At 37.9% G+C, this 27,026-nt stretch overlaps 1 protein-coding gene across 1 annotated transcript in view; it reads right to left on the bottom strand.

Annotated features, from left to right (window-relative positions):
• Positions 1-22,676: 22,676 nt before the first annotated feature.
• The window catches only part of LOC107583874 (lon protease homolog 2, peroxisomal), a 21,645-nt gene continuing 17,295 nt past the window's right edge, over positions 22,677-27,026 (bottom strand). Inside the window, exons 11-13 of the mRNA XM_016270226.1 lie at positions 26,427-26,554; positions 23,523-23,641; positions 22,677-22,931 (exon numbers count right to left, since the gene is read on the bottom strand). Coding sequence (XP_016125712.1) covers positions 22,710-22,931; positions 23,523-23,641; positions 26,427-26,554 — 469 coding nt within the window. The 3' untranslated portion in view covers positions 22,677-22,709. The remainder of the gene's footprint in view (positions 22,932-23,522; positions 23,642-26,426; positions 26,555-27,026) is intronic.

The raw sequence follows: 27,026 nt of genomic DNA, 5'->3' as shown, positions 1-27,026 counted from the left end.
TTTTTGGAAAATAAAGGGGATTTAATATTACAATTAAAAAACTGAAGAAATATTGTATGATTATTCCTTACAAATAAGGTTTTAATAATTTTAGTAGTAGCCTATTACGTACATTCTACTGAACAACAGTAATATATTTCTGCCGCAATGTCTTCAAGTTAAACCAAACTTTTATTTTGACGGGTTGCCGTGAACACCTTTACATTTGTGTGTGTGTATGTGATATGAGGATAGTTTTACTCAAATGAAACGGTCAAATGCTCATGAAGTGACTCTCGGAGCAGTTCTGAAGATGTTCATGTATTTATGTCCTCATTAGTGAGATGGCAGATGCTGAAATCACCGGAAGCGTCACGCGCACTTTAGTATAAGTAGTAAACAAACTACACTATTTTAGCCGATTTTGCCACGATTTGCTTGACGTAGGGTGTCGTGGGGATTCGTAAATGACAATGGGCGTCGGGACGCAAGATTCCATTGTTTCAGCATGTGTAATGTGTCATAGTGGACGACAACTGATTCCGCGTCTGCGATACTTCACGATAGAAAGACTAGCATGTTTAATTTTTTTTCCGTCGTCCACAACGAGTTCTGTCACTTTAGTGACATTGACCAATGGCAGCACAGAAGCTCTTTCATACACAGGTTTCAAACATGGCAAAACGAAAGAGAGATGATGGTGCTGCTAGGTGGAATTATGAGATGGAGGAAAGGTTCGTGGAGTTGTGGCAACAGTACTCCTACCTGTATGATGTGTCATCGAGGGACTACCACGACAGAACAAAGAAAGAAAAATGCTGGCGAACTATAGCAGAAGGGCTTCAGCAAAGTTTACACTCTTGTTTTCGGAAGTCAGTCGCTAGTTCCGCCTTCTCGATGACATCACATGCGTCGTTTTTAAGGCGGTACGCGATGAATGATCGGGAAGCAATGTGTAGTCTGACATGTTTCTTGTCCACGACACAACAAAATTTTAGGAGTCAAAATCGTGTAATCTGACACAGTGACTATCGTGACCGACAACAATATCATGTAGTCTGAACCCGGCATAACACATAGAATTCATATTTAAATAGTCGTTTTGCGGCTTAATATTTACAAATACTAGTGGGAGTGGGAGTGTTCACTTGTGTGTGCGCGCACGCTTGTGTGTGTGTGTGCGCGCATCGGGGCGGAACTCCACTTTGCGCGATGCAGAGAGCACGACCATGTGACATAGAGACAGAAATTACATGCCGTCGTGTAAATAAGATAAATAACATAAGGCTATTTAGTTTGCTTAATGAAAGAACAAGGTATAGACATTTTCTCTAAGAAAGGTAACTTTAAATGACTTGTTGTGATCTGGCACTATAGAGTAAATATAATTTTTTGGAAAATAAAGGGGATTTAATATTACAATTAAAAAACTGAAGAAATATTGTATGATTATTCCTTACAAATAAGGTTTTAATAATTTTAGTAGTAGCCTATTACGTACATTCTACTGAACAACAGTAATATATTTCTGCCGCAATGTCTTCAAGTTAAACCAAACTTTTATTTTGACGGGTTGCCGTGAACACCTTTACATTTGTGTGTGTGTATGTGATATGAGGATAGTTTTACTCAAATGAAACGGTCAAATGCTCATGAAGTGACTCTCGGAGCAGTTCTGAAGATGTTCATGTATTTATGTCCTCATTAGTGAGATGGCAGATGCTGAAATCACCGGAAGCGTCACGCGCACTTTAGTATAAGTAGTAAACAAACTACACTATTTTAGCCGATTTTGCCACGATTTGCTTGACGTAGGGTGTCGTGGGGATTCGTAAATGACAATGGGCGTCGGGACGCAAGATTCCATTGTTTCAGCATGTGTAATGTGTCATAGTGGACGACAACTGATTCCGCGTCTGCGATACTTCACGATAGAAAGACTAGCATGTTTAATTTTTTTTCCGTCGTCCACAACGAGTTCTGTCACTTTAGTGACATTGACCAATGGCAGCACAGAAGCTCTTTCATACACAGGTTTCAAACATGGCAAAACGAAAGAGAGATGATGGTGCTGCTAGGTGGAATTATGAGATGGAGGAAAGGTTCGTGGAGTTGTGGTAACAGTACTCCTACCTGTATGATGTGTCATCGAGGGACTACCACGACAGAACAAAGAAAGAAAAATGCTGGCGAACTATAGCAGAAGGGCTTCAGCAAAGTTTACACTCTTGTTTTCGGAAGTCAGTCGCTAGTTCCGCCTTCTCGATGACATCACATGCGTCGTTTTTAAGACGGTACGCGATGAATGATCGGGAAGCAATGTGTAGTCTGACATGTTTCTTGTCCACGACACAACAAAATTTTAGGAGTCAAAATCGTGTAATCTGACACAGTGACTATCGTGACCGACAACAATATCATGTAGTCTGAACCCGGCATAACACATAGAATTCATATTTAAATAGTCGTTTTGCGGCTTAATATTTACAAATACTAGTGGGAGTGGGAGTGTTCACTTGTGTGTGCGCGCACGCTTGTGTGTGTGTGTGCGCGCATCGGGGCGGAACTCCACTTTGCGCGATGCAGAGAGCACGACCATGTGACATAGAGACAGAAATTACATGCCGTCGTGTAAATAAGATAAATAACATAAGGCTATTTAGTTTGCTTAATGAAAGAACAAGGTATAGACATTTTCTCTAAGAAAGGTAACTTTAAATGACTTGTTGTGATCTGGCACTATAGAGTAAATATAATTAAATAAAATTAACTTGACCTTCAAGGTCCGCCCCCTAATATAATGGCAGGGGAAACACTGATTTCATTACACCAAATGCACAAAATAATGTTCTTTTTAGCAGCATCATAAAAAAAGAACTTTAGCCGTTCTTTTTTTAAGAGCAGAAAGGTCAGATTGTTTTTATTAGCCTTATTCTAAGCATGTTGGGCATGCGCTGGTGTATTTTGGGTAGTGGTGAGAGGTGATACTTGGTGCTGTATGATGTGGCTCTACACTTTGAGCTTCTTTATAGCAGTTAAGGTTGGCGATATTGTATTTGTTGGATGGCGACGGCCGCCTCCACCCACTTTTGAGCTTCAAAAACTATCTTCGGAACCCTACGGGTGACGTCACGGACACTACGTCCATGTTTTTATACAGTCTCTGGTTTTAATGTGCCATATTCTCTCTCTCTCTCTCTACTTATCAAGGCATTGTAGTGCCTGTAAAGCTGCATTGCTCTGTATTTGTGGTTTTGTTATAGCCGTTTATGAGCACCATGTGTGATCGTTGATTGTTTTGTTTAAGTTTCCGGCTGTCATAGAGGTGCCATGCTGTAAAATATCTTTGTCTGGGCGATGTGAATAGAGGCAGTGGCAAGAGGAGGAGCTGTGTAACCTGACACGGCTGGGCCCATGAACCGTTCCTACTCCTCCTCTTCAGAAAGAGAGAGAACCAGAAAGAGCGAGCATGCTGACTTCAGACTGACATTTGACTCCTCATCCTACAGGCAACAGCAGTGACTGTGCAGGCGGGACTCTCTCCTTCTTTCTGCGGTCGTTCTGAGAGTTCGCTCCTCTGCAACAGCATGTTTCTTTCCTCTCCGTTTTCTTCACTTGGAGAGCTGACGGAGTACTTCGAAAGTCCTGGGAGTGGTCTTTCTCAAACGAGTCCTGGAATGTGCTTTTAGAGGGGAAAAAGCCAGACAACTCAACTCCTTAATCCTGTATTTCATTTTTTTTCCGCCTCTTTCTGGAGATTGCTGCTGAAGACTCCTTCCAGGCACTGGAAACTGGATCTACTTGTGTAACATTCCTAGATTACAGCGAATCCTTCCCCCACCCCACACACACACTTTTTGCTATACCAACTTACTTTGTGCTCATTCTGGGCTGTTCTTTATTGAAGAAAAAGGTATTTTAAAACACAAATCTCCTGCTCTCCACTTTGAGGATTGGCTGCTGGAATTATGGAGATTGTGTGAGTGTAGGTGTTCGGGACTCATCCCTTCCTCCTTTGGGGGGTTGGGGGTGGGGATACCTTACCGTGGCCCTAGGAGACCTGTTGGAGCTGTGTTTCTATCTTACGCTGGTTTTAGAAGACTGTAGGAAAACGAGCGTGAAATGGGCAAGTAGGGACCCTCTCATATGGGCCTTTTTGTTTTTATGGAAAGAGCATGATGAAGAGTCTATCTGCTCCCCATGTCGGCTTCTATTAGACTACAGCCTGTGTACTCATGGAAGGGGGTGCTCAAGCTCTTCTCTTGCATAGCGACCAGAACTGCTAGTAAACCTAAAGGTAACAGAACCATGCTCGCATTGTTTACTACCACCACTAACTTTAGAAACTGAGAGGAAGACCTTTTCATTGGTCTCTCATTCACTGTGTTAAGGTTTGCCCAAAAATGAAAGCTCTGTTCTCATTTACTAACCTTCATGTCATTTCAAACCTCAGTGACTTTCTTCTGTGAAATGCAAAAACAGTGTTTTAACTGTTTGTCCATACCTGAAAGTCATATGAGTCCAAAACAACATTGGACAAAACACTTTCATTGTATGGACAAATAACACTGAGACATTTTGATGTGACATAAACCAGAAGACAATCAATGCATTAAAAACTTATTCATATGTAGCCCTACCCTTTTTGTGTACAAATAAGAAAACCAATCCATTCACACAGTTGCTGTCCTTTCGGCCTCTGATAACATTCCTGTGCTTTCTACTGTGGACAAAGAAGGGAAAGTGGTCTATTTTCAGAGACAACACTGATTATTTTCTTTACTCTGTTTGTTTTAAAATGCTCATATCCCTCCCATCCTTTTTTTTTTACTTATTATAATTTTTTTTTTGGTGTGTGTGTGCATGTGTGTGTTTGTGGAAAGCTTGAGTCTGTGGCATGGAAGCTTGAGTCTGTGGCAATGAAACTGTCATCAGATCTGCTGTGTACATTGTTCCAGTGACTTGTACTCAGCTGTGCTTTTCTGTTCACTCCATTAGTAGTGTAATAGTGTAGACTAGGATACATGAATGAGTTTTGGTGTGGGGGGGTTTGAACGTTAAAGTGTGATGGTAGAGTGAGGGCAAGCTGTGACTCGTCTATCTTCTCAGGGAACTCTGACTCACAGACTGGAAGATCATGTGTTTCTGTGCCTTGTATGGGTAGTTGACATAACACGTTTTCATTAGGGCTGTGTATCACCAGCAATGTCACGATACGATACGTATCACGATGCAGAGGTCACAATACAATACGTATCGTGATACAGGACTGCACTGAATTTCACCTCAGCAGAATTTAGTAAAACAGCTGTTTATTAAACACTGCACACTATAGTGCCATTTCTAACTATTGGCAGAGCAGGCAGTTGAACTCTGCATTATGAAGGGCCTCCATAACTGTACCACAGTACAATATAGGTAATGGCATATGTTTCATGGTTACATTGGGCACTCCCCACCAGGTACTATATTCTGATTGTTTGCATCTTGTTTTTAAGGCCATAAATAATAATAAATTTGTATTGTAATGTACTCATTCTAATATTCAAAAATCATATTTACATTGCTGATAGGTTATCATTGCACAAATTAACACACTCTCTACGTTTAAAAAAATAAAAATTAGAAGAGTTCTAAACTAATGCGCTGTCTTCACTGTATCTAACACTCACACACGCTCAGTCACTCACACAGATCACTTTGCGGCAGCACTCAGACATTCAGGAACAAACTTTTTAGCGCTGCCCCGTAGTTTTATCAACTAAATAGCTTAATCGCTCAAGAGCTACATTATCTTTCTCAACAAGGAGCTGGTAACATCATTGTTTCTACTGGAATTAAAGCCACAGATTCACTGTTAATAGAGAAACGTGGCAAAACGGTGGTAATGCATACATACTCGGCCTCTTTCTCTCTCTCTCTCATAAATGAACACTTTGATGAATTACACTTTTCTGAGAATAGACTTGAAGTGGAGAATCGCTACTGGCAAGCTTACCAGTGTTTTCAGAAAGCAAGCGCGTTTATCCACAGTGGAGAGAGAGTACGTACACATGGTTGCTAGGTTGACAAAGATAAGTAGCACATTTAGCAGATATTTCTGTGTTGCGCAAGTGTGAAGATCTGTTTCGGGGATTACGTCTCGTCTTTATATAAGGCAACCCCGGTTGTGTTCCTCTGTGGCCACATTAAACCTTTTTGTAGCTTATATATTATGCGCTATTCATTATTTTTTTGAAACGCTGTTCTTGTATTTAAATTAAGCGTGGTCCACTGCTGCACACATGCCACAATATTGATACAGGGACAGCTGTATCGATACTCTTATCGTCAAATCTCTGTGACGATACATTGTCGTATCGATGTATCGAACACAGCACAAGTTTTCATTGTCCCTTGATAAATATAGGCTACTTTTTTCAAACGTATTTCATCAGGAAATAATAATGAACAATCTGCGCTTTATCATCTATTTAAACTTCTCAATTTAATTATACAATTTTGAGATTAATTAAAAATGTAGCCGCCTAGGTTAACTGAATAGCAGAATTTCAATAAATTAAATTAATTTATTTTTTGGAAATAAGTTTTCCAAAAAAAAAAAGACAACTTGTCTAAATGTTATTTATAGAAAAGTACATTTTTAATTTAAAATATTTCCATAGTTTTAATAAAATGTCTACAGTCCATTGTTTATAACTGTATGCATTTTTGGGGGGGTCAAATTATGTAACTATTAAAAAGAAATGTTGCTTAAAACTAGTGACTAGTTACAGCATCTGAAAGCATAAATTTTTCATTACAATAATCACCTTCAAAAAATTGAGATTTTTACCTAAAATCCTAAATGTTCAAAAAAATATCCATGACCATTTGTCAACTACTCATTAGGGCTCGGCGATATGTCAAAAATATCTTATCGATAATCGCCTTTAAAAATATTGCGATATCCGATAATATAGTCTACGTAAGCCCCACCTCCACCACGCTCCGCCCCCGCAGAGACAACATTGCCGACATGCACCATAAACACACACCATGTTCAGTTTAGTCTTAATTATTGCCACAAAGTTTGGTTTTACTTTTCTTAGTTTGGGCTTAAACTAACAGAAAATGTTAGCTTTGCTGTTATTTTGGTGTTGCTAATAATTTCCACTGTTCTTATTAAATTTGTGTTTGAAATGAATTTCATTTTGTGAGGAGAACTGTTGAGGAAAAATAATAGAACCCAATTTTAAGTTCATCACGGTGAAGTTGGACATTCTGGCGGTGATTGTAAGAATGATAGATGCATGTTGCTGTCATATAATATTGTCTTGAATAAAATATGCCTAATTTCCGATGTTTCTCTTTCTTTTTGGCATTATTTCAATATTTCATATTTCGTGTAGACGCATGATGGTAAGTTAAATTTCCTTAATTATAACAATTGCAGTGTTGTTTTTAAACTTGTAGGCAAGCTATAACGTATTTTATATTTATCATGTATGACTAAAATCATGCAGGGATTAAAAACTAATTCTGATAGCCTACTAGTTCGGCGGTCTCTTTTGGCCCGTTTTTAACTAAATAAAAATAACTGCTTTATTTATTTAGAAGCAGGGTAATTTAGATTTCATTTTTGTATTGTAATTTTATAATTTTTATTTTATTAATCAAAATACAACGCCCACAAAATAATATTCAGTGTTGGGCTGCCGAATCTCCAAACGCGTGCATGTTGAGGGGCGAGCTGAGACAAAGTACTATAATGTCTTAAAAAAACTTTATAGTTTTGTTGCAAATTAAGAATTCTGATAGCCTACTAGTTCGGCGGTCTCTTTTGGCCCGTTTTTAACTCAATAAAAATAACTGCTTTATTTATTTAGAAGCAGGGTAATTTAGATTTCATTTTTGTATTGTAATTTTATAATTTTTATTTTATTAATCAAAATACAACGCCCACAAAATAATATTCAGTGTTGGGCGGCCGAATCTCCAAACGCGTGCATGTTGAGGGGCGAGCTGAGACATAGTACTATAATGTCTTAAAAAAACTTTATAGTTTTGTTGCAAATTAAGAATTTATAGTGCTATATATCAGCTTAATTAAACATAATTATATTGTATACACGGTATAAAAAATCTGTAAAAATATTGCACTGAAATGTGCGCTGATAGTGTGTATTTTAATTATACCCATCATGTTTGTGGTTTTTCATCATTATGCAGTCTGTTTAAATAAATATTCAGAAACACATGCAGTACTACTTTTTGTATTTTTTCTGTTGAACTTTTATTAAACTGCGGATCGAAATAGAATAGGCCTATACCCTAAATAAGGATAAATTATATTGGAACGCATCTCCAAAATAATCGCATACACGGATGCACGTTGCCATTACAGTAGTCAGCGCCGAACAACAGGCAAATAAAATATAAACTGAGGTTGCAAAAGTTCAAAAGTCAAGATCAGTGAGGGATTTTCTTTTCTTTCGTTCTTTAAATTAACATTAATGACTGGCGGCAGCGGCTGCTGTCAATGCACGGATCCAGTATACCCTTGTTTTCTTTCTCAGCTCTTTACGTTCACTTAAGACATAACCGATTGTATTTATGGGATATTTTGATATAATTCTGTGTGTATTTGTCCATTCGAATGTGTAAGAATGCGAGAAAGAGAGCTCAGTCCAGTGTTCGCGAATATAAGAGGCGGCTTTTGTGCATGCGTTTTGTGTGTGTGTGTGCAGCACAGAAAACAGCGCGCGAGTGCAGAAGTGAGTTCTATTTCGTCGTCTTGCTGTTTAATCTTTTGAAATCACAATAAAAGCGCATACAGGTAATTTGATTCCTGACCTTATGCATCTGATCTGTTTTCCGAAATTGGAATAGCTTTTCGATGCCCAACCCTCCTACTAAATTATTTCATTCTTGCATGCAAAAAGACCTGTATGGTGACTATGGGGCTATGTAAAATATTTTTTACAACTTACTAGGTTTATCATTTGTCATTTTTTCCCCCGATAATGTCGATAATCGTCTGTTACCTGACTGTTACTAACGAGACATCGTCGATATACGATAATATCGTCATATCGCCCAGCACTACTACCCATAGTACATTTCTGTGCCTTTATCTCATCCTACATTTTGATTTTTTTTTTCTCCTCAAGCCAAAGCTTTTTGCTGGTGGCTAAATGGCTGCATAAGTTTTCTGTATGACATAGAATTGGTCCTGAGATTTGGTACATCGAGACCGGTCACTGTATGACTCATGGAAAGGATTCATAACTTAATCATGAGGATCTCATACTAGCAGCTGAGTCAATTACGATTGTTGATGTCAAAACAAAATTGCGTTTTCAGCTTTTAAGTCCCTGTTGACTTTTGGTCATGCTGATCCATGCTATTGACCATCTGCCAGATTTGGACTTCTACATCTCTTAAACTGCTGAATAATTTCACTAGATACTTTAATGCATATTGATCGGCCTTCCATTTTCAGTGGCTTCTGATGAAATATTGAAGTGTGGCCTAATGTGGAGAAATCAATGTGAAGCCCAGACGTTATTGTGCTGTGCATTAGCCTTGCCCACTATGAGCATCTGCTTTAACAGGCTTTGCATTAGAAAAGATAAAACTACAAAGCTGTATTCATAGGGCCACTAAAAAGAGGTCAGTTGGAGGGGTGTGTCTGTTTCTCAACACCACGTATGAAGAAGTATCTGTTCTACTTGTTTTGTACCTGTATTGTTTCCAGCTCCATTTATTCTTTTGTTATCATAATTTATTGCACAGTTGCTATAGAAAAAAACAAACAAAAAAATGTGTTGTTGATGTTTAGAAAGTCATTCTCATCTAAGAACAATGTTTTAAGAAGGAATTTCAACACTTAAGTAGTAGTTGTTTAGTTGGTGTGGGAGCTTAGTGACACTTAAACTTAAACACTTTTTTTTGGTTAAGCAATGAACTAACTGACTAGCTGTGAGACTTTCACCTCTGTTCTTTGTGGAAAAACCAAACATGTTCACTTATAAAATAAACCAGAAATGCAGCTCTACAGTTGGAAAACAAACATATTTAGATCTAGAGGTTTTTTTCATTGTCTGTTACAAGACTAACCAAACCTCCTCTCTCTCTCTTTGCATTCTCTATCATTCCAGAGGTCCACACATTTCAAGGAAAGAAGAAAGACCTACTTGGAAATCATATGGACGAAGGCAAGTATTCAGTTTTATGTTCTCACTGTGTGAGTTCTGTTATTGTATTTTTTAGAACATGCAATGTTTAGGTTATCCAAACAGTGACTTCTGCCAATGTGCAGGCCTTTGGCAATGTAGGATCGTTGAAACTTGCAACAGGGTTGGGTTTTTCTTGGATGTGATGCTTCATTTAATTTTCAGCTTCAGTTCATGGGGATGTGGAAGGCTTCTTAGTGGAGGGAATGGAGAAATATCTGGGGATAGATAGATAAGGATTTGTTTGTATTCACTCACAGTCCCTATCTGGAGAGCAGGACAGATCTGTACTAGGGGTGAGAATCACAGGGTACCTCACGAACCTATACACGATACATGGCTCACAATACTGATAATATCACGATTAGGGTTGGGTATCGTTTGGGTTTTTTCCGATATCGGTGCCAAATCGATACTTTTTAAATGGTACCGGTGCCTGAACCGATACTTAAAAAAATTAAATTTAATTTAATAAATAAAAAAAATAATGGATTGGCCATTATTTAGCGCTATAAACACATTTGTGACCCTGGAGCACAAAACCAGTCTTAAGTCGCTTGGGTATATTTGTAGCAATAACCAAAAAAACATTGTATGGGTCTAAATTATCGATTTTTCTTTTATGCCAAAAAAAGGATATTAAGTAAAGATCATGTTCCATGAAGATATTTTGTAAATTTCCTACCGTAAATATATCAAAACTTAATTTTTGATTAGTAATATGCATTGCTAAGAACTTCATTTGGACAACTTTAAAGGTGATTTTCTCAGTATTTTGATATTTTTGCTCCCTCAGATTCCAGATTTTCAAATAGTTGTATCTCGGCCAAATATTGTCCTATCTTAACAAACTATACAACAATGGAAATATTTTTTTATTCAGCTTTCAGATGATGTATAAATCTCAATTTAAAAAAATGTACCCTTATGACTGGTTTTGTGGTCCAGGGTCACATTTAAAGGGGTCCTATTATGCTCTTTTATAAAGTCTTGATTTTGTTTTGGGGGTGTACTAGAACAGGCTCCCATACTAGGTTGTTCGAAAAACACATTCTTTTTCACATATACACATTATTTTTCACATATTTTACATTATTACAACACCTCTCTCCCCAGTCTGGCATGAACGGCTCGAATAGTTCCTGCATCAAATGAAGGCCCGCCTTCTGAAATACGAAATGTGCTGTGACTGGTTAGCTGGGCCAGTGTGTGTTGTGATTGACACCACTCATCGCCTGGTCGGGAAATGTCATGCCCCTTATCACAGCCGCCTGCGAGCTTCAGTGTAAATATTGCATCCAAATCAAATCAATTTGAGCGTGATTTAAACCCGGATGGTTGTAACCACTCTGTTCGTCTGCCTTGTGAAAACTAGTGCGTCTCCGACATAGTGATAACACTCGTTGCCTTCTCTAGTGCAGCTCAATCAGGTCTCTTCCCATTCCTCGATATTTGTGATGATTGTGTTCACAAATCCCGGAAAATATGCGTTGTAGTCCAAACGAGTCGTTCGTTGTAGTTTTTGAAAAGTGATTTCTGTTAAATATAATATCTCCTTTTGAAGTGGACTTTGAGCTTTGCAACTTTGCAGATCTTTCTTATGCTCAAACAGCAACATTACAGACTAGCTAAAGTTGAAAAAGTGAAAAAGCATAATAGGACCCCTTTAATATCTGTTTCATTCATACTGGAAGCCAGAGGGCGCCCTCACGCATAAATGCCACATGTGCATCACAGAAGGAATAGGACTCAGGAAATCCCTAATATGGACAGGCATTGCTATCGCTGTAACTGAGTAAACAGAAGATATAAATGTTTTGAATGATAAAACAAAGACAATAAACACTCGACTGTGACAATGTATAGTTTTTCTGTGTTATTCAAGCCATCGCTGGTATTTTCATCATAATTAAGTATATTTATAATCCATTGCTAATCGACATGTTTAGAACATGTAATAGAACATGTTTTCTGCTTCATTCTGTGACAAGAAGCCACATCAGATCACTAAATGTTGTGGAGTAAAAACGTTATAGTCTTCTCCTTTGTTGGACAACAGGTTTAGAAACGCTTCTCATTGCAAGTCATTTAAAGGAAAGTTTAGCTTTAGGTATTTTTAAGCGTGTTTAGCTGAGCTAGCTAACGGTTGGCTACCTGCTGCAGTCAGAGCAAGTGTAAATACTGCATTAACACGCTCCTCGGATGCTCTCATTTCCCGAGTTGTGCTTTTAAGTCGGAATGTGAAAACAACATGGACACTCGCGTTACTACAAAGATGTGTTGGATTTGTATTATTAGAGCTTTCTGACTTGCGTTCGTGAATTTTCTCAGTCGGGAAATTATTTTTCACGTGTGGTGCCGGTAACCCTTACGTCCGTTTTGGAGAACCAGAGAACAAATATTTCCATCGATCGCTCAAGCATTTAAGTGGCACCGAAATGAGGCACCGAAATCGGCATTCTGATTCGGTTCTAGTACATACCGGTTACATAGGTAGTACCGGGTTTCGGTACCCAACCCTAATCACGATACAGCAATTCTGCGATAAACCAGTGTTTCCCATACATTGATTTATTTGTGGCGGCCTGCCACATTATCAAAACTGACCGCCTCAAATAGTTTTTCCAAAAGGATTTGACTTCGATGAATAAGCATGAGCACTGCATGTTTAAAAATTGAAACCCGGTGCGGGTGTTTTCATATCACTGTATTTCTGAAGGAAACCAACTGTCTTCAGAAAATTTTGGATTATCTTGCATGTAATGTCTGATAAAGCAGCGTTTGTGAGCGGAGCGCTGCTTTGTGTACAGCCGTTACCGGGGAAACCTCTATTTCAACCGCTCTAAGTGCCTTCTGCTGGCAGAGAATGAATTTGCATATATATGCCGCCACAAATAGAGTTTTAGTCTATGGAAAACACTGGATAAACTATATATTGCTAGACAATCCTATAATGATACACCACGATAACTGTCTAACTATGAAAACAAAATGCCTGTGAAAAGGTTAAGTGAAGTTTCTCTCTTTTCATTCAAGTCCAAACTGCTGAAAATTCTGCAAATATCCTGCAAAAATTTAAATTGTGTCATCATTTACTCGCTTTCAAGTTATTTTAAACCTGGATGAGTTTCTTTCTTCTGTTGAACATAAAAGTTATTTTGAAGAATGTCGGTAACCAAACAGTTGCTGGTCCCCAGTGACTTCCATAGTATTTTTTTCCCCTTCTATCAAAGTTAATGGGGACCAGCAACTGTTTGGTTACCCAAAATATCTTTTGTGTTCAGCACAAGAAAGAAATTAACACAGGTTTGGGACAACATGAGAGTGAGTAAATAATGACAGATTTGTAATTTGTGGGTGAACTATCCCTTTAATGACAAGCAGGGATTTAGGCTTTAACCCTCTACCGCATGGTGTATACATATGGCAACATACTCTTTGTCTTCATTTCCTTGCCACTGTCTCTTTAAGAGAACATTCTCGTTTTTTTTGTTGGAAAGAGAAGACCTTAGTTTAGCCAATGATGTGCTTTGATTAAGTCACATAACATGCAGTTTTTTTTCTGTGGCGAGATTTCTGACAGACTGCCATCTCTTGTCGGTAGTTGCTGAAAGCAAACTAAAACGTCAGTAACAAACAAGGACTAGTCCGTGTCACTTCTACAAAAAAATCTAAAACATCAGTGTTATGATGACATATTCACCTCTCAAAAAAGTTTTTATAAAATTAGTTTTTGGTAAATCATTCAAATGTATGTGTTGCCAAGCGGCAACACTGTGCAATAGTGGAATGACATTATTACAATAGTTTAGCTAGCTAGCAAGGTCAGCTGCAATTTGTTAAGCTGTAACAATAACAACATTAATACTAGTGAAATAATGTTGATTAGTCATATGTTAATGGTATTTGTATTATGGATATAATCAAATTGAAATGGCAATTTTACTTTTGATTAAATATGAATACAGGTAACATTACATCAGGGAGCACGGCCATATTCTATGGAAAGGTAAAGAAGAAAAGAGCAGAACTTGCTCTTCCTGCACATGAAAAAACTGCTTTGTGAAGTTTCATACATAAAAAAGGTGATCTTTCAAGGATTATTGTGGGGGGTGGGGGAGATGTGGGGGCTCATGTTCATAGTCTTCCTCTCAAGAGATTGCATAATGCTGAATTTTCATGAACTGCAATGTTTTTGGTTTTATGTCCGTGTTTTATGATACATTATATACAGTATTATATTTGTTTTAACTGTATAAATTTGCAGTTTAAATAATATTCATGAAAAATGTAATGAAATTAAAACAATTATAAATCATTATTCAGCAAAAAAAGAATAGAATAAATAAAAGCACAAGTTGTTGGAAAGTATGTATAAGGTGTCAATTATAAGTAAGTACTGTGTTAAAGCTTATAATAGCACCAATTGAATCAACACAAACAACATTTCTGAGGAAAAATATTAATTAGAAGTAAGCTTACACTTATTCTAAGTTAGATCCACTATTGTATGATGTTGCCGTATGGCAACATATCATAAAGTACCTTAAAATAATATTTTTTCTCCAATTTTTTTTTACAGCACTTCAAGTTAAGCCATTCTTAGAAAAGAAAAAGATTTAAATATTTTTTTTCTATAGGTCTATCATAATGCGTGCGTAATGATCTAATCACTAGCACACCCTGAGCACATGCGAGTTAACACATTCCTCTTATCGGAAAGACATATTGGCATAATTTTTCATATCGGGCTGATTCCGATATTGGTCCAATAATATTGTGCATTCCTACATGTAAGCCTCATAGAAGAGTTTAAAGAGCTAGTCAAACTTTAATCGTAAATCTAAATGACCCATAAAACTTTTATTATCCATTTTTAGTAGTGCTTTCAGATCTCAGGAATAAAACCAATTCCCATTACAGAATGTTGCAGACCGCTAACCACATTACAGAGACTGCAGCAAGCTTAAATCCAATGGTAACACCTACTGAGTGAACAAAGCGCTTGACCACAAACATCTCCATGGAGTCTAGCATCAGACCACATTATTACAGTGTCTGATTAAGTTTAATAAAACTTGGTTTTGCTAATCCTTTTTATCTGCTGAGGTATGTCATTAATTAGCACTATCATCAATTTGAGAGGCTGCAAATGGATGCTAGATGGTTGTTCCTCTCACTTTTACATTGCTGTATTGTAAGAAACTCTATTCAAGTGTTTCATTAATGTGGATGTTTGTAAAAGAGGTTATGCAACTTTGTACTGTCTAAACAAGGTGCAGAAGATCAACTTTCATTTTCACATCATGAATATTTTTACCATGAAATTGTTTCTGCGCTTCTTCGATGGTTATTTAATCAGTGCCCTTTAGGTAGGGCTGGACGATATGGCCAAAATTTATATCACGATATATTTCTTAATTTCGGTCGATACGATATAATTCCGATATCGATTAGGGGTGCTCCGATTGATCGGCTACCGATCACTATCGGCCGATAATCACGTTGGGATGATCGATCAGCGTTTTCTTAAAGGCCAATCTCAAAAAAATTATCTCAAACTGATGCCGCTGCCATGAGAGGTTTGGCACGACCTGCAGCGGCACCGTCTCGGTCTCTGTCCGGCGCGGGTGAAATAATTATAATGCTGAAGGTGAGGCAGTGTCACTAAAGTTGATAAATTGCATTTCTTTTTAATTCTTGCCAGTGTTTAACCATTGAATTGCTGAATTAAAGTAACAGCGCATTGTTTGCAGTAAATATGAACATGGATTGACACGAAATTTTAGTAATTACACCATAAATGCATATTATTAAAGTCTACTGTGTTTCACAGTCGACACATATGGCTTTTTGGCTAGGTTTAAAGGGAAAGAGCACTTTTAGATAAAGAAGGCAATAATAGATGGCACTCGTGGAGGTAGGAAAACAAAATTCTTTATGAACCGCAGGATTGCTTGGAATAAAGATTTAAATGCAAAAGAAAAGCCAGTAGAGCTGTCTATTTCTGTCAATGGTAAGTTTGTGATAACGTAAGAAAAGTAGTTTAAATGTTTTGCCTATTGCTTGAGCAACTTAATATATAAATCTAAGTAAATGCAAAAGAAAAAGCATTGAATAATGTGTTGCTTATGTTTATTGTGCTTAAACATGTCTGTGAAAGATTGTATTACTGTACAGTGTAAAAAAAAAAAGAATTGCAATGCTGAAAAAGCATTTTCAGTGACAATGTTTGGATTTGAAATCAAAATAATGGATAAATGTTGTGTTTGTTGTAAACAGCCACGGATCAGTAGCGGACTCCTGTGTGAAAGCTGCTTCTCCTCTCACAAGAGTCACCTAAGAGGGGAATTCCCCCCATTTTCAAAAATGAAATTCAGGCCCTGAATAAATGTCAAAAAATTCTGATTGGAGTATCACTATAAATAGTTATAAATGATAAAAAGAAGGCTTTAAAAAGATCGTTATCAGTGATTGGTATCGGTAGATAATGCTTTCTGTGATCGGCCTAAAAAATCCTGATCGGAGCCACCCCTATTGCCCTTAAATTAACAGATCTTGCCTTTTGATTTTAACCAGGTTTTTACTTTTATGTGCAGTTATACAATTTGATTGTTATATCAATTAAAATATTGAATTTTGAGAATGTTTCAAATTAAATTGTGTATTCAAGCAACACACTTATATTTCAGCTCAGATATGCCTTGAGAATTTTTTGTTTTCAAGTGTTTTAACTAGTTCTGCCAACTCATGTTATGCTGTCATGTCTCGTCAGAAACCAGCTCATATCTCTTACCAGACATGTGGAGTCCCAGCTCATGCCCCAGGCATGACAAACTTAGGTTGCAGTTTTGATATTTGAATTCATCAGGAAACATTAGAATATTTGAGATGTGACTACATTGCAATTATCTATTCTTAAGGCAAGACTCAAATGTGTGTGTTTGGGGTGGGGGTGGGGAAGTGTCTTTCTATGATGTCATTGAAAATAGTTTCAGGTTAACACCTCATCATATTCTAGCTTGCAAATAATCATGCAACAACGAGACCAAAAGCTTTGTTTACTTGGGTCTTAGTGATGGGTTGGCTTGAACTCTGTGACCTTTGACTGAAGAATTATGTGAGCACAGAAACATACTGGACACAAGTATCCAAATGCAGGTGCAAATTCTTGGCCAAAGCATTGAAAGCAAGTTGTGCAGTTGTACATAATGTAGGTTCTTACATTACATTACTGTAGTGGTAAAAATTACTTTCAGTTGTCAGTGCCATTGGTCCAGATGTGTTTTTATATAAGTAGCTAGCTGTAAACATGTCGACAGGTTAACTTGTGTTGACCTTGCGTAGCTAAAAGTGTTTTGTTCACATACTTTCTTAGTGCATTTTGGGCCTTGGATTTAAGGCTCGACTATGACTTGTCCAACTGCCTTGCTTTGACTCAACTCATGATGTTACCCTCAGCATTACTGCTGATGTTTTTGCTGAGGCTCCATTAATCTGATGTACTAAAGTTACCTGGCCTAACTGTCTACCTGAGACACACAAATATAACAGTCTTGTGTAGTGCAGGCCAGTTGCATTGCCATTTGCCTTTTGTTCTGTCTTCCTAGATCCATTAGAAGACCTGACAACAAGTCTACTCTAACCACTTCCTCTGGGGTTACAGGATTTCCTGTTATATGTGATGGACTGCAAACTTTCCACTGACATAGCAGCTCAGCACTGCTGGAGAAAAGAGACACGCCACAGCTCTTTTGATTCCCAGACGAAGAACTTTACAAAGAAAAATCAGCAATGCCACAAAGGCTCTTACCACTCTGCTTTCTTCCAGAGTTTTAAACCAGTCCTCAACTTTTTTTTTTTTAAACCCAAGTCTACTATATATGTGCCATATAATTTCTCCACAGAGTGCTTTCTAGACTCTCTTTTGGCACAGTGGACTTAAAAAGAAAAACAAATGGCAAACCACCAATATACATTATAGCTTTCCTAAAGAAGAATCCAAAATTTGATAGTTTTTTTTAAACCTTGCATTGATTAATTGACAGTTACTCTTGCTCATTACATGGAAGCTTACTTTAAGATAAGTCTAGTCATAAGATGGATGAACACAATGTTTGAACATGCTGCTCTGGATTGCTTCTCTGCCTCCCTCGAGAAACAGATTTCTGATGGATTAATATTTAGCTTTGGCAGAAGTAGCATATTTTGCCTGCCAAACACAACTTATAAAAGTCAGTGTCCATAAAAAATTATTTCTCACCATTCAAGCTTAAACTCTAAACTTGACCAGGACTTATATGCTTGCTTTCCCTTCCCTTCCAATTCATTTAGACTTTTTCCTCGTAGTGACCTCAGCTTAATGGAGCAACAATGTCGTTACAGTAGTGTACATCAGCCACTCAGACTGTTTCGTAGTGGGAGGTTGGTCTGCTGTCTCTTTGGCTCAACTTCAAGCAGACGGACTGTCTTTGCTTCTCTTATTGTATCAGCGACAACTGCTCTGGATATAAGCGCATATCTCAACATGAGCCAGTTGTGACCAGTCCTGCTCCTGGTAAGCCAACATCCTGCAGAGTTTATCACCAACCTGCCTGAAAGTTTCGGTTCCTTGATTGTCTGGTCCAGATGTGTTTAATTGTTTTGGAGTTAAGCTCTGCAGAACGATGGCCCTCCAGGAGCAAGATTGGCCCTTTTCCTTCTGACTGGTTGATAGAAATGATGTTCCAAAGGATGTTGATCCAGGAAATTATATTAAGCATCCATATATATTTGTTGGCATTTCTAATCCTCTGGTCTTTGACTACAAGCCTAGAAAGGCATTGAGCCCGTAGTGCTAGCTCTTGTGCTTGGGCTAATTTTGGCCTCCGTTGTTATACTCTGAGAGCTGCTCAGTGAGGAAGCTAAAAATACTTGGGGCTTTATCAGAGCAGATGTGTTTACTAGCAGATTCTAAGCCGCCTACATACACACACAGCTTGTCATCTATCCACACCCCCACCCTCTTTTTTGGCGCTGTCCTTATTCCTCAATATGAGGCCATTTACTGTGCTCTGATCCTGCCACTCTGCTCCTTTGTTCTGTAGTCTCTTTATTTCTCACTTAATTGATGTCCATGTTAAATCTGCAATCAGCCTTTTTCGTTTGCACCCCAGTGCTGATTTACAGTTGCTCTTGTGCTTCTGATATGTAGATGTAGGTTATAAAAGCAGTAGGGTGTTACAGCTTTGTCAAACCCTCCTGTCATGCATTAGGAAAGAATCTATCCCAGGTCCTATACTTCTCTCCACAGGTCGTCCCATACACATACACCCTTCTCGCTGCAGCTTGTTGCCATAGGAACACTCCTGCAGCAGACATGCGCTCTGGACCTTCTGAGTCCACTCTTCATGTCTGGCTTTTTAAAAAAAGACGAAGCGTGAAGATCTGTGCATTTTACGCATGCCAGAAATAGCTGCCCCAAGCCTTCCCCAGAGGCCCACATCTGACTTATCGGTGGTGCTAGACAGCTATATCTATGTGCCACTCAGGAAGAACAGGCCTCAGCGCTGCTGAGACTCTTTCATAGCTTTATTTAGGTTTCGTGCTGGTTGAATCAGCAGAAACATGTACATTTTACCTTGAGGCTACATTTTAAAATGTCTACTGCTTTGTTCAGGAAGCAGAGGTGCTTAGGTCATTGCATTGATGCCAGCTGATCTCTGTTGTAATGCATAATGGAGTTCAGCTGCGGTTGGATTTGGTGTTAGTGCTCAGCTGGTCATGAATGTTCTTTGTAAATGCATGTACCTCCATTTCCTTCTGGCTGTCTGTGTAAGCCATGCTAATTTTCATACCCTCTGTGAATTTTCACACTGCTCATTCTAAATTACAGCTGATGGTGATGCTGGCTTCATCTGGTTCCCTCTCCATCAAGACTGCTGACAAAGTGGGCAGTTATCGTTGTGCTCGGTTCTGCCTCTTATGGTACTACTAAGATCAGAATTAATGATATGTATTGTCCTTAAGACATGAACATCCTGGGAGGATTTTCACTGAAAGTTTAAGATGAAATGTGTCGCTAACATCACCTAATGTGCAGGATGATTCTTCAAATAGCTTTCTGCTATTCCCCCCCCCATCTTCCATTGTTTGGACAAATGTAGTTAAACCACAAGCTCATGCCATTGGTAGAGCCAATGTTGGTTAGGATGCTCAAACAGCACATTTGTGTTAGCGCCAGCATTTATGTTTCATGGAGCTCAATCTACAAATGGCCTAAACTATAGCTTTAAACAGGCTGTTGTTGTTTTTTAAAGACCAAAGTGTGTGGAAAATAGTGCTTCTTACGAATCGCTACCCTTCATGTGGAACTGGCAGACTTCTGTGAAAGTGGCTAGTCTGCATCTTACAACATTTCCAAACATGCCTTGTTTTTTTTTAGGCCAGCGCTGTCATGCTGGTATAATAGTCAAGAACGCATTAAAGCAGGTCAAATGTCAGCTTTGTTTGCAGTATAGCATATCAAATTATGTTCATGTTCAACTACAAAATTAAGCAAAAGTGCTTGGTTTAGTTGTCACTACTACAGCATTTTCAGTTGTCCCTATAGCACAGACAAATGGTACACTGGTGACAAGATTTTTTACATTTTAAACATAGAAAACTATGAAATCACATTTATTCTGACATGTCCGAATTTATTCAAAACTCATCCAAAAAGACGTAAATATAACTGTTCCGACTGCATATTGCCAATATGCTATTCTATGAACAACACTGCAACGGAGACAATGACTTAAAGAATGAGGCTTGTGGACGCTACCAATTCTAGAAACATTTCCTGTAGCGACACAATGAGTTTTCAGGCAGTTTCAAAGGCATTCATTTGACATATCTAAATGTATTCCTTTAAATTGTACCTAGTTGTCAACATGTTCAAATTTTCCAGTCTTCATATTTAAGAACTTTGACGTTCATTAATCCATTTCATTTTATGAAAAACACTAAACATGTTGGTTAAATCACAATTTTCAAAAACCAGTGCATTTGTATGATTATCTACAGTATAAACATAGATCAACTTTTGTTGTCAGTGCTACAGGAACAAAATTATACTCCACAGCTGATGGTGATGCTGGCTTCATCTGGTTCCCTCTCCATCAAGACTGCTGACAAAGTGGGCGGTTATCATTGTGCTTGGTTCTGCCTCTTATGGTACTACTAAGATCAGAATTAATGATATGTATTGTCCTTATGACATGAACATCCTGGGAGGATTTTCACTGAAAGTTTAATCAGTGAATCTTATCACCTAATGTGCAGGATGATTCTTCAAATAGCTTTCTGCTATCCCCCCCCCCCATCTTCCATTGTTTGGACAAATGTAGTTCAACCACAAGCTCATGCCATTGGTAGAGCCAATGTTGGTTAGGATGCTCAAACAGCACATTTGTGTTAGCGCCAGCATTTATGTTTCATGGAGCTCAATCTACAAATGGCCTAAACTATAGCTTTAAACAGGCTGTTGTTGTTTTTCCAACGTGTGTGGAAAATAGTGCTTCTTACGAATCGCTACCCTTCATGTGGAACTGGCAGACTTCTGTGAAAGTGGCTAGTCTGCATCTTACAACATTTCCAAACATGCCTTGTTTTTTTTAGGCCAGAGCTGTCATGCTGGTATAATAGTCAAGAACGCATTAAAGCAGGTCAAATGTCAGCTTTGTTTGCAGTATAGCATATCAAATTATGTTCATGTTCAACTACAAAATTAAGCAAAAGTGCTTGGTTTAGTTGTCACTACTACAGCATTTTCAGTTGTCCCTATAGCACAGACAAATGGTACACTGGTGACAAGATTTTTTACATTTTAAACAGAAAACTATGAAATCACATTTATTCTGACATGTCCGAATTTATTCAAAACTCATCCAAAAAGACGTAAATATAACTGTTCCGACTGCATATTGCCAATATGCTATTCTATGAACAACACTGCAATGGAGACAATGACTTAAAGAATGAGGCTTGTGGACGCTACCAATTCTAGAAACATTTCCTGTAGTGACACGAGTTTTCAGGCAGTTTCAAAGGCATTCATTTGACATATCTAAATGTATTCCTTTAAATTGTACCTAGTTGTCAACATGTTCAAATTTTCCAGTCTTCATATTTAAGAACTTTGACTTTCATTAATCCATTTCATTTTATGAAAAACACTAAACATGTTGGTTAAATCACAATTTTCAAAAACCAGTGCATTTGTATGATTATCTACAGTATAAACATAGATCAACTTTTGTTGTCAGTGCTACAGGAACAAAATTATACTCTTGCAATCATCTGTAATTAAATCATAAATTAATTAGAGGATAAAAACTGATAAAATAATCAGATTTGCTAGTATTAAACTGCATAAAACTGATTTGCTAGTATTCAATGCTTAAGGTGACAAACAATAAGGGCTTAGTGTTAAGCTTCCTCTATTTAAAAAAAAAAAAGGTCTAGTTGCTAGTTTGTCTAGCAACTACAGTCTCAGAGTTTGCTGACAACTTGTAGATGACTGACAGCCGCGGGAAACCCGCCATCAAAGGCTGCATTCAGGGCTTCATCCAAAGTGCTGGCGAAAACAAAATCCAGGTCAGCTCGCACATGGGGAGGTATCTCCTCCAGATCTTTCTCATTGCGCTTGGGAATGATAACTCGTTTCAGATTGGCCCGGTGAGCTGCCAATACTTTATCCTTTATACCTCCCACCTGTATAAAAGAACACAGACTACTAGACTTTTAAGTGATGCTTGGTCATTCAAACCTTGCAGTCATGATGCTTGGGAGTTTTGGTCGTTGCTATGCAGTTGCTAAGATGTTCTGGGTGGTTGCAAGAGCATACTCCCAAATCCTTATGATATGCTGGTCCCTAGACATACACTAGCATTCAGAGGTTCGGGGTCGTGGAGATCTTTTTAAATGTCTCTTTTTCCCATCAAGACTGCATTTACTTTAATTAAAAAAAAGAGTAATCTTCTGAAATATTATTACAATTTATAATAACCGTTTTTATTTGAATATATTTTAAAATGTAATTTAGTCCTGTGTTGCAAAGCTGAATTTTCATCAGCCATTACTCCAGTCTTCAGTTCAAATCATTCTAATATACTGATTTGGTGCTCAAGAAACATCAATGTTGAAAGCATGCCGCTTAATATTACTTTTTTTGTGGAGACAAAAAATGCTTTTGACTTTCTTATATGAATCATATACAAAGAGAGACTTGAAGTGCTTTCAATGCATTTTAGTAACATTTCCTGAATAGACTCAAAGATCCTTCAGGCATTATTAGATACTAACCTCCATTTCAAAGACTGGCGGTCCAAGAATATCCTTAAGGGCAATGGGGTCAATAACAATTGGCATCTCTGGAGGTGCCGCTATCCCAGAATCCTCCTTCTTGTTCTCTGTATTCTGGTCTGAAAGATACAGAGATCTTTTGTGGGAAACTGGTGAAAACACTGCCGGTGGTTTTTAGTCAATTTATAACTCTGGCGTGTCAATATAAAAGACATAGGTGATTGACATTTCATGAACTAAAAGTAAACTCCATTTAAGCGGAGATAAAACCATATCCAGAAAAGTGAATTACAAGACAACAAAAAAAGCTATAAAATGTTATCTCGCTGGCACTTCCATTATCACATCTATTTGAGGCTTTTCATTAAGCAAGGTGACAGACATTGAGGCCGGAAGGGAGAAAAATGAAAAGAAAAGCGAGAAAGAGAGCTGTTGGAAATAATGGAGAAATATAGGCTGTAGAAAAATGCCACAGGGGTCCGGCTAAGGGGGAGAGAGCAGGTGCTATCTTAATTTTGTGAGGGAACAATAGGTTATTATAGGTTTTAATATCATACATAATAAAGAAAGCAGCTTCAGCTGTTGTATTTACTTTCAGCACTCATCCATGTGTCTATTTTTTTTTTTTTTTTAAATGCGAGTGTTGTGTATTAGCCCTTGGCAAGACACACAATTATATACATGCTCATTGCTGCCCACAAGTCATGTGACTAGACTGTTAATGACAGGCAAATGAGGAACAAGGAAAGTGCATACGCCATTCTGAGGAAAGACATAATACAAATCTTTTAAGATTATATTGTGCAAGATCAATGCACATTTCTAGGAAAAAAAGCTTGCTTTCACAATAATTCACCAAAATGTTGTACCTTTCTCCACCTTATTTTCTGCTAACATAAACCAAAGCAGACAAATAATATTAACTATATTATATTGCTTTACCAGGATAACTGAAATGCTGTAGTTGTGACTCATCTTGACAGCTAAACTATGTATTGTTACTTCATTTTGTGGTTATCAAAAACATTAACTATTAACTAAATATCTCACTTTTTGTGATTTAGTCAAATTCTGGTGTTAAATTAAGTCCCACTCTGCATTACTTTGCACTATTATTATTATTATTATTATTAGTTTGCTCAGAAATCATTTTACATTAGTTAAATGCATTGCAAATTTCGTGTTGGCATGAAATCAAAAATAGCCTCTTTTTTTTTTATCATTCAGTAGTAATAAAAGTGGGATGGAGTTGGTCACATGACCAGCCAAACTGTACTTACCTTATTTTATAATCCTCTTATTAGATGCCTTTATTAACTGAAAACTTTTGCAAGAATCTGCACCCCCAGTTTATTCAGTATCAGTCAGCACAACAAAAAGTGCACCTTTAAAGAGCATCAGACCTATGCTCCTTTATGAGGAATCGGATGGCTACCTGAAAAACCAACTCTTTCATTTCCCGGTACCTCGGGAGGTTGATGCAGACAGTGACCCATAAGAAGACCAAGATGCACTGAATGTACTGAAAGAGTTAAGATAACAGCAGGAAGCACATGTGACAGCTGTCATGATGTTCAGACTAAGAACAACACCTGCTACAGCGAGCGGCAGATAGAGCCTGAGAGACTGAATATAAAATAAAGCGCTCATGCACTCATTTCAAAGCTTTATTCTGGCAACATGGAGAGCAAAAGAAAACCCCTGACCCTCATCTCTCTAAATCTCATCACACACATGGGCCATGCAGGAGAGGACTGAGAAGCAGACTTGGGTTAAATCAGAGTCTGAACAGAGCGTTAACTGGCCTTGCAATTACTTCTGTTACAGAGGAGCAGCTGCATCGAGACGTGAAAGAGGGGGTCTAAGGCCGTCTGTTAGCACGCTTTACCCTCCTCCACCTCTCAGGGGGCCCGTGCTTAGAGAGATTGATGACCAATATGCGCATGTGTGTGCTGAGGTTCTCATAATGTGTGAGAATAGTTTTCTGACTGTAAGTTTGATCATTTCTCAGCATGGGTTCTCTACACACACTCTTTAGTCTGAACACACTTCTATAGTTAGTGTGTACTTGATTCCGTCTGTGTGGCACAGCGAGGGTAAGTATGTGTTATGGATTGTGCTGAAGTCAGCCGTCTGTATGTAGCAGGGAATGCTAAACCCTTTCTGAGCCACTGCTGTATTGCCGTGAAGCAATACACAATACATATACAGAAGCGTTCCTCAATCAAACGGATCATTGATAATAAAATAATTTTATTTAAATATTTTGTATATTTAATATATATGATAACTAACTCAGTTTATTATAATTGAATCCATTTTATTTTAAGTCAATTTTTTTTGATAATACAATAACAATTTGATTTATTTTAACTTTTTTATATTTAATATATTATTTTATATTTAATTACATTTAACTAATAAACTGAATAAAATTACTTGTAATTGTAATAATAATTGTTTTAATTTTACTTATTTTATTTTAAACTCTTATAAACTAATAGTTTTGTCATTGAATGTTTTTATTCAAAGAGTTGAATAGGGTTTGTCGTTGAAAGTGAATTCTGCCTCATAATTACAGTCCAAACCAGTCGATGCAATATTTTCCTGTTCTCAATGAAAGCAAAATACTGCACAAAGTGTCATCCCAGCCAATCAGAACATACTAAAGATTTAATATGTAATTGTGTGCACTTTTTTTCATCCAATGACATTTCACTGTGGGCGGAGATAGCCATCGGGACACAACAAAGACAAGAGCACACTGGGACAAGCCTGTTTTATCTTTGCCCAAAGGCTATTACCATCAATCCTAAGTCTACGACTGAAGCAGAGCCGGGGGAGCTGGTGTAATGCCAGCCGTAATCAACAATGATGTGTGAGATGAAAAAGTCCCAGTTTTACCTGCATGTTGTTCAGTGGGGGACTCTGCTCTAGAGACCTTATGACCTTCAGCGAACTTCACAGCCACTGTTCGACAGATGGCCTCGATCTTCCTCTCCAAAGAGCGCACGCCTGCCTCCCGTGTGTACCTACAAACACGTTCACACACAAATCACTCTGTCATTACTGCTGCCACTGCTGGGCCGGGGCCATGTATTGATTGCTTTATAGCAGATAATCATCCCAAAATTAGCAACCTCTGAGGTAATTAATTAGTTTGATCTGCAAACGTCTCTAATTGACAATCCCTGATGGACTATAGAAGATAAGTTTGGCAGCCTGTCATAAGATACGGTTTTGAAGGATAGAGTGAGACAGCAAAAGGATATAAGTTTACAGGAGGAGACACGGCTGAACAGCCCCATCTGTGACCCAAGCTGCCCCTCTGATTCACATGATACAATCTCTTAACGGTGAGACGTGGCTTTCTTTGAAATGCTACACTCTCCTTTGGCCTGAATGATACTCCTTCCAATATACAGCATATGCATTCAAATGTACTCAATTTCAGAATGTTCTACAAACTTTTTACAGCCTTAAGTGCTATTATATATATATATA

This window comes from Sinocyclocheilus grahami, unplaced genomic scaffold, assembly GCF_001515645.1.
Source record: "Sinocyclocheilus grahami isolate Dianchi unplaced genomic scaffold, SAMN03320097.WGS_v1.1 scaffold55.1, whole genome shotgun sequence".
NCBI lineage: Eukaryota > Metazoa > Chordata > Actinopteri > Cypriniformes > Cyprinidae > Sinocyclocheilus > Sinocyclocheilus grahami.
The sequence above is the reverse complement of the archived record's forward strand: the minus strand, read 5'-3'. Positions and strand labels throughout refer to the sequence as shown.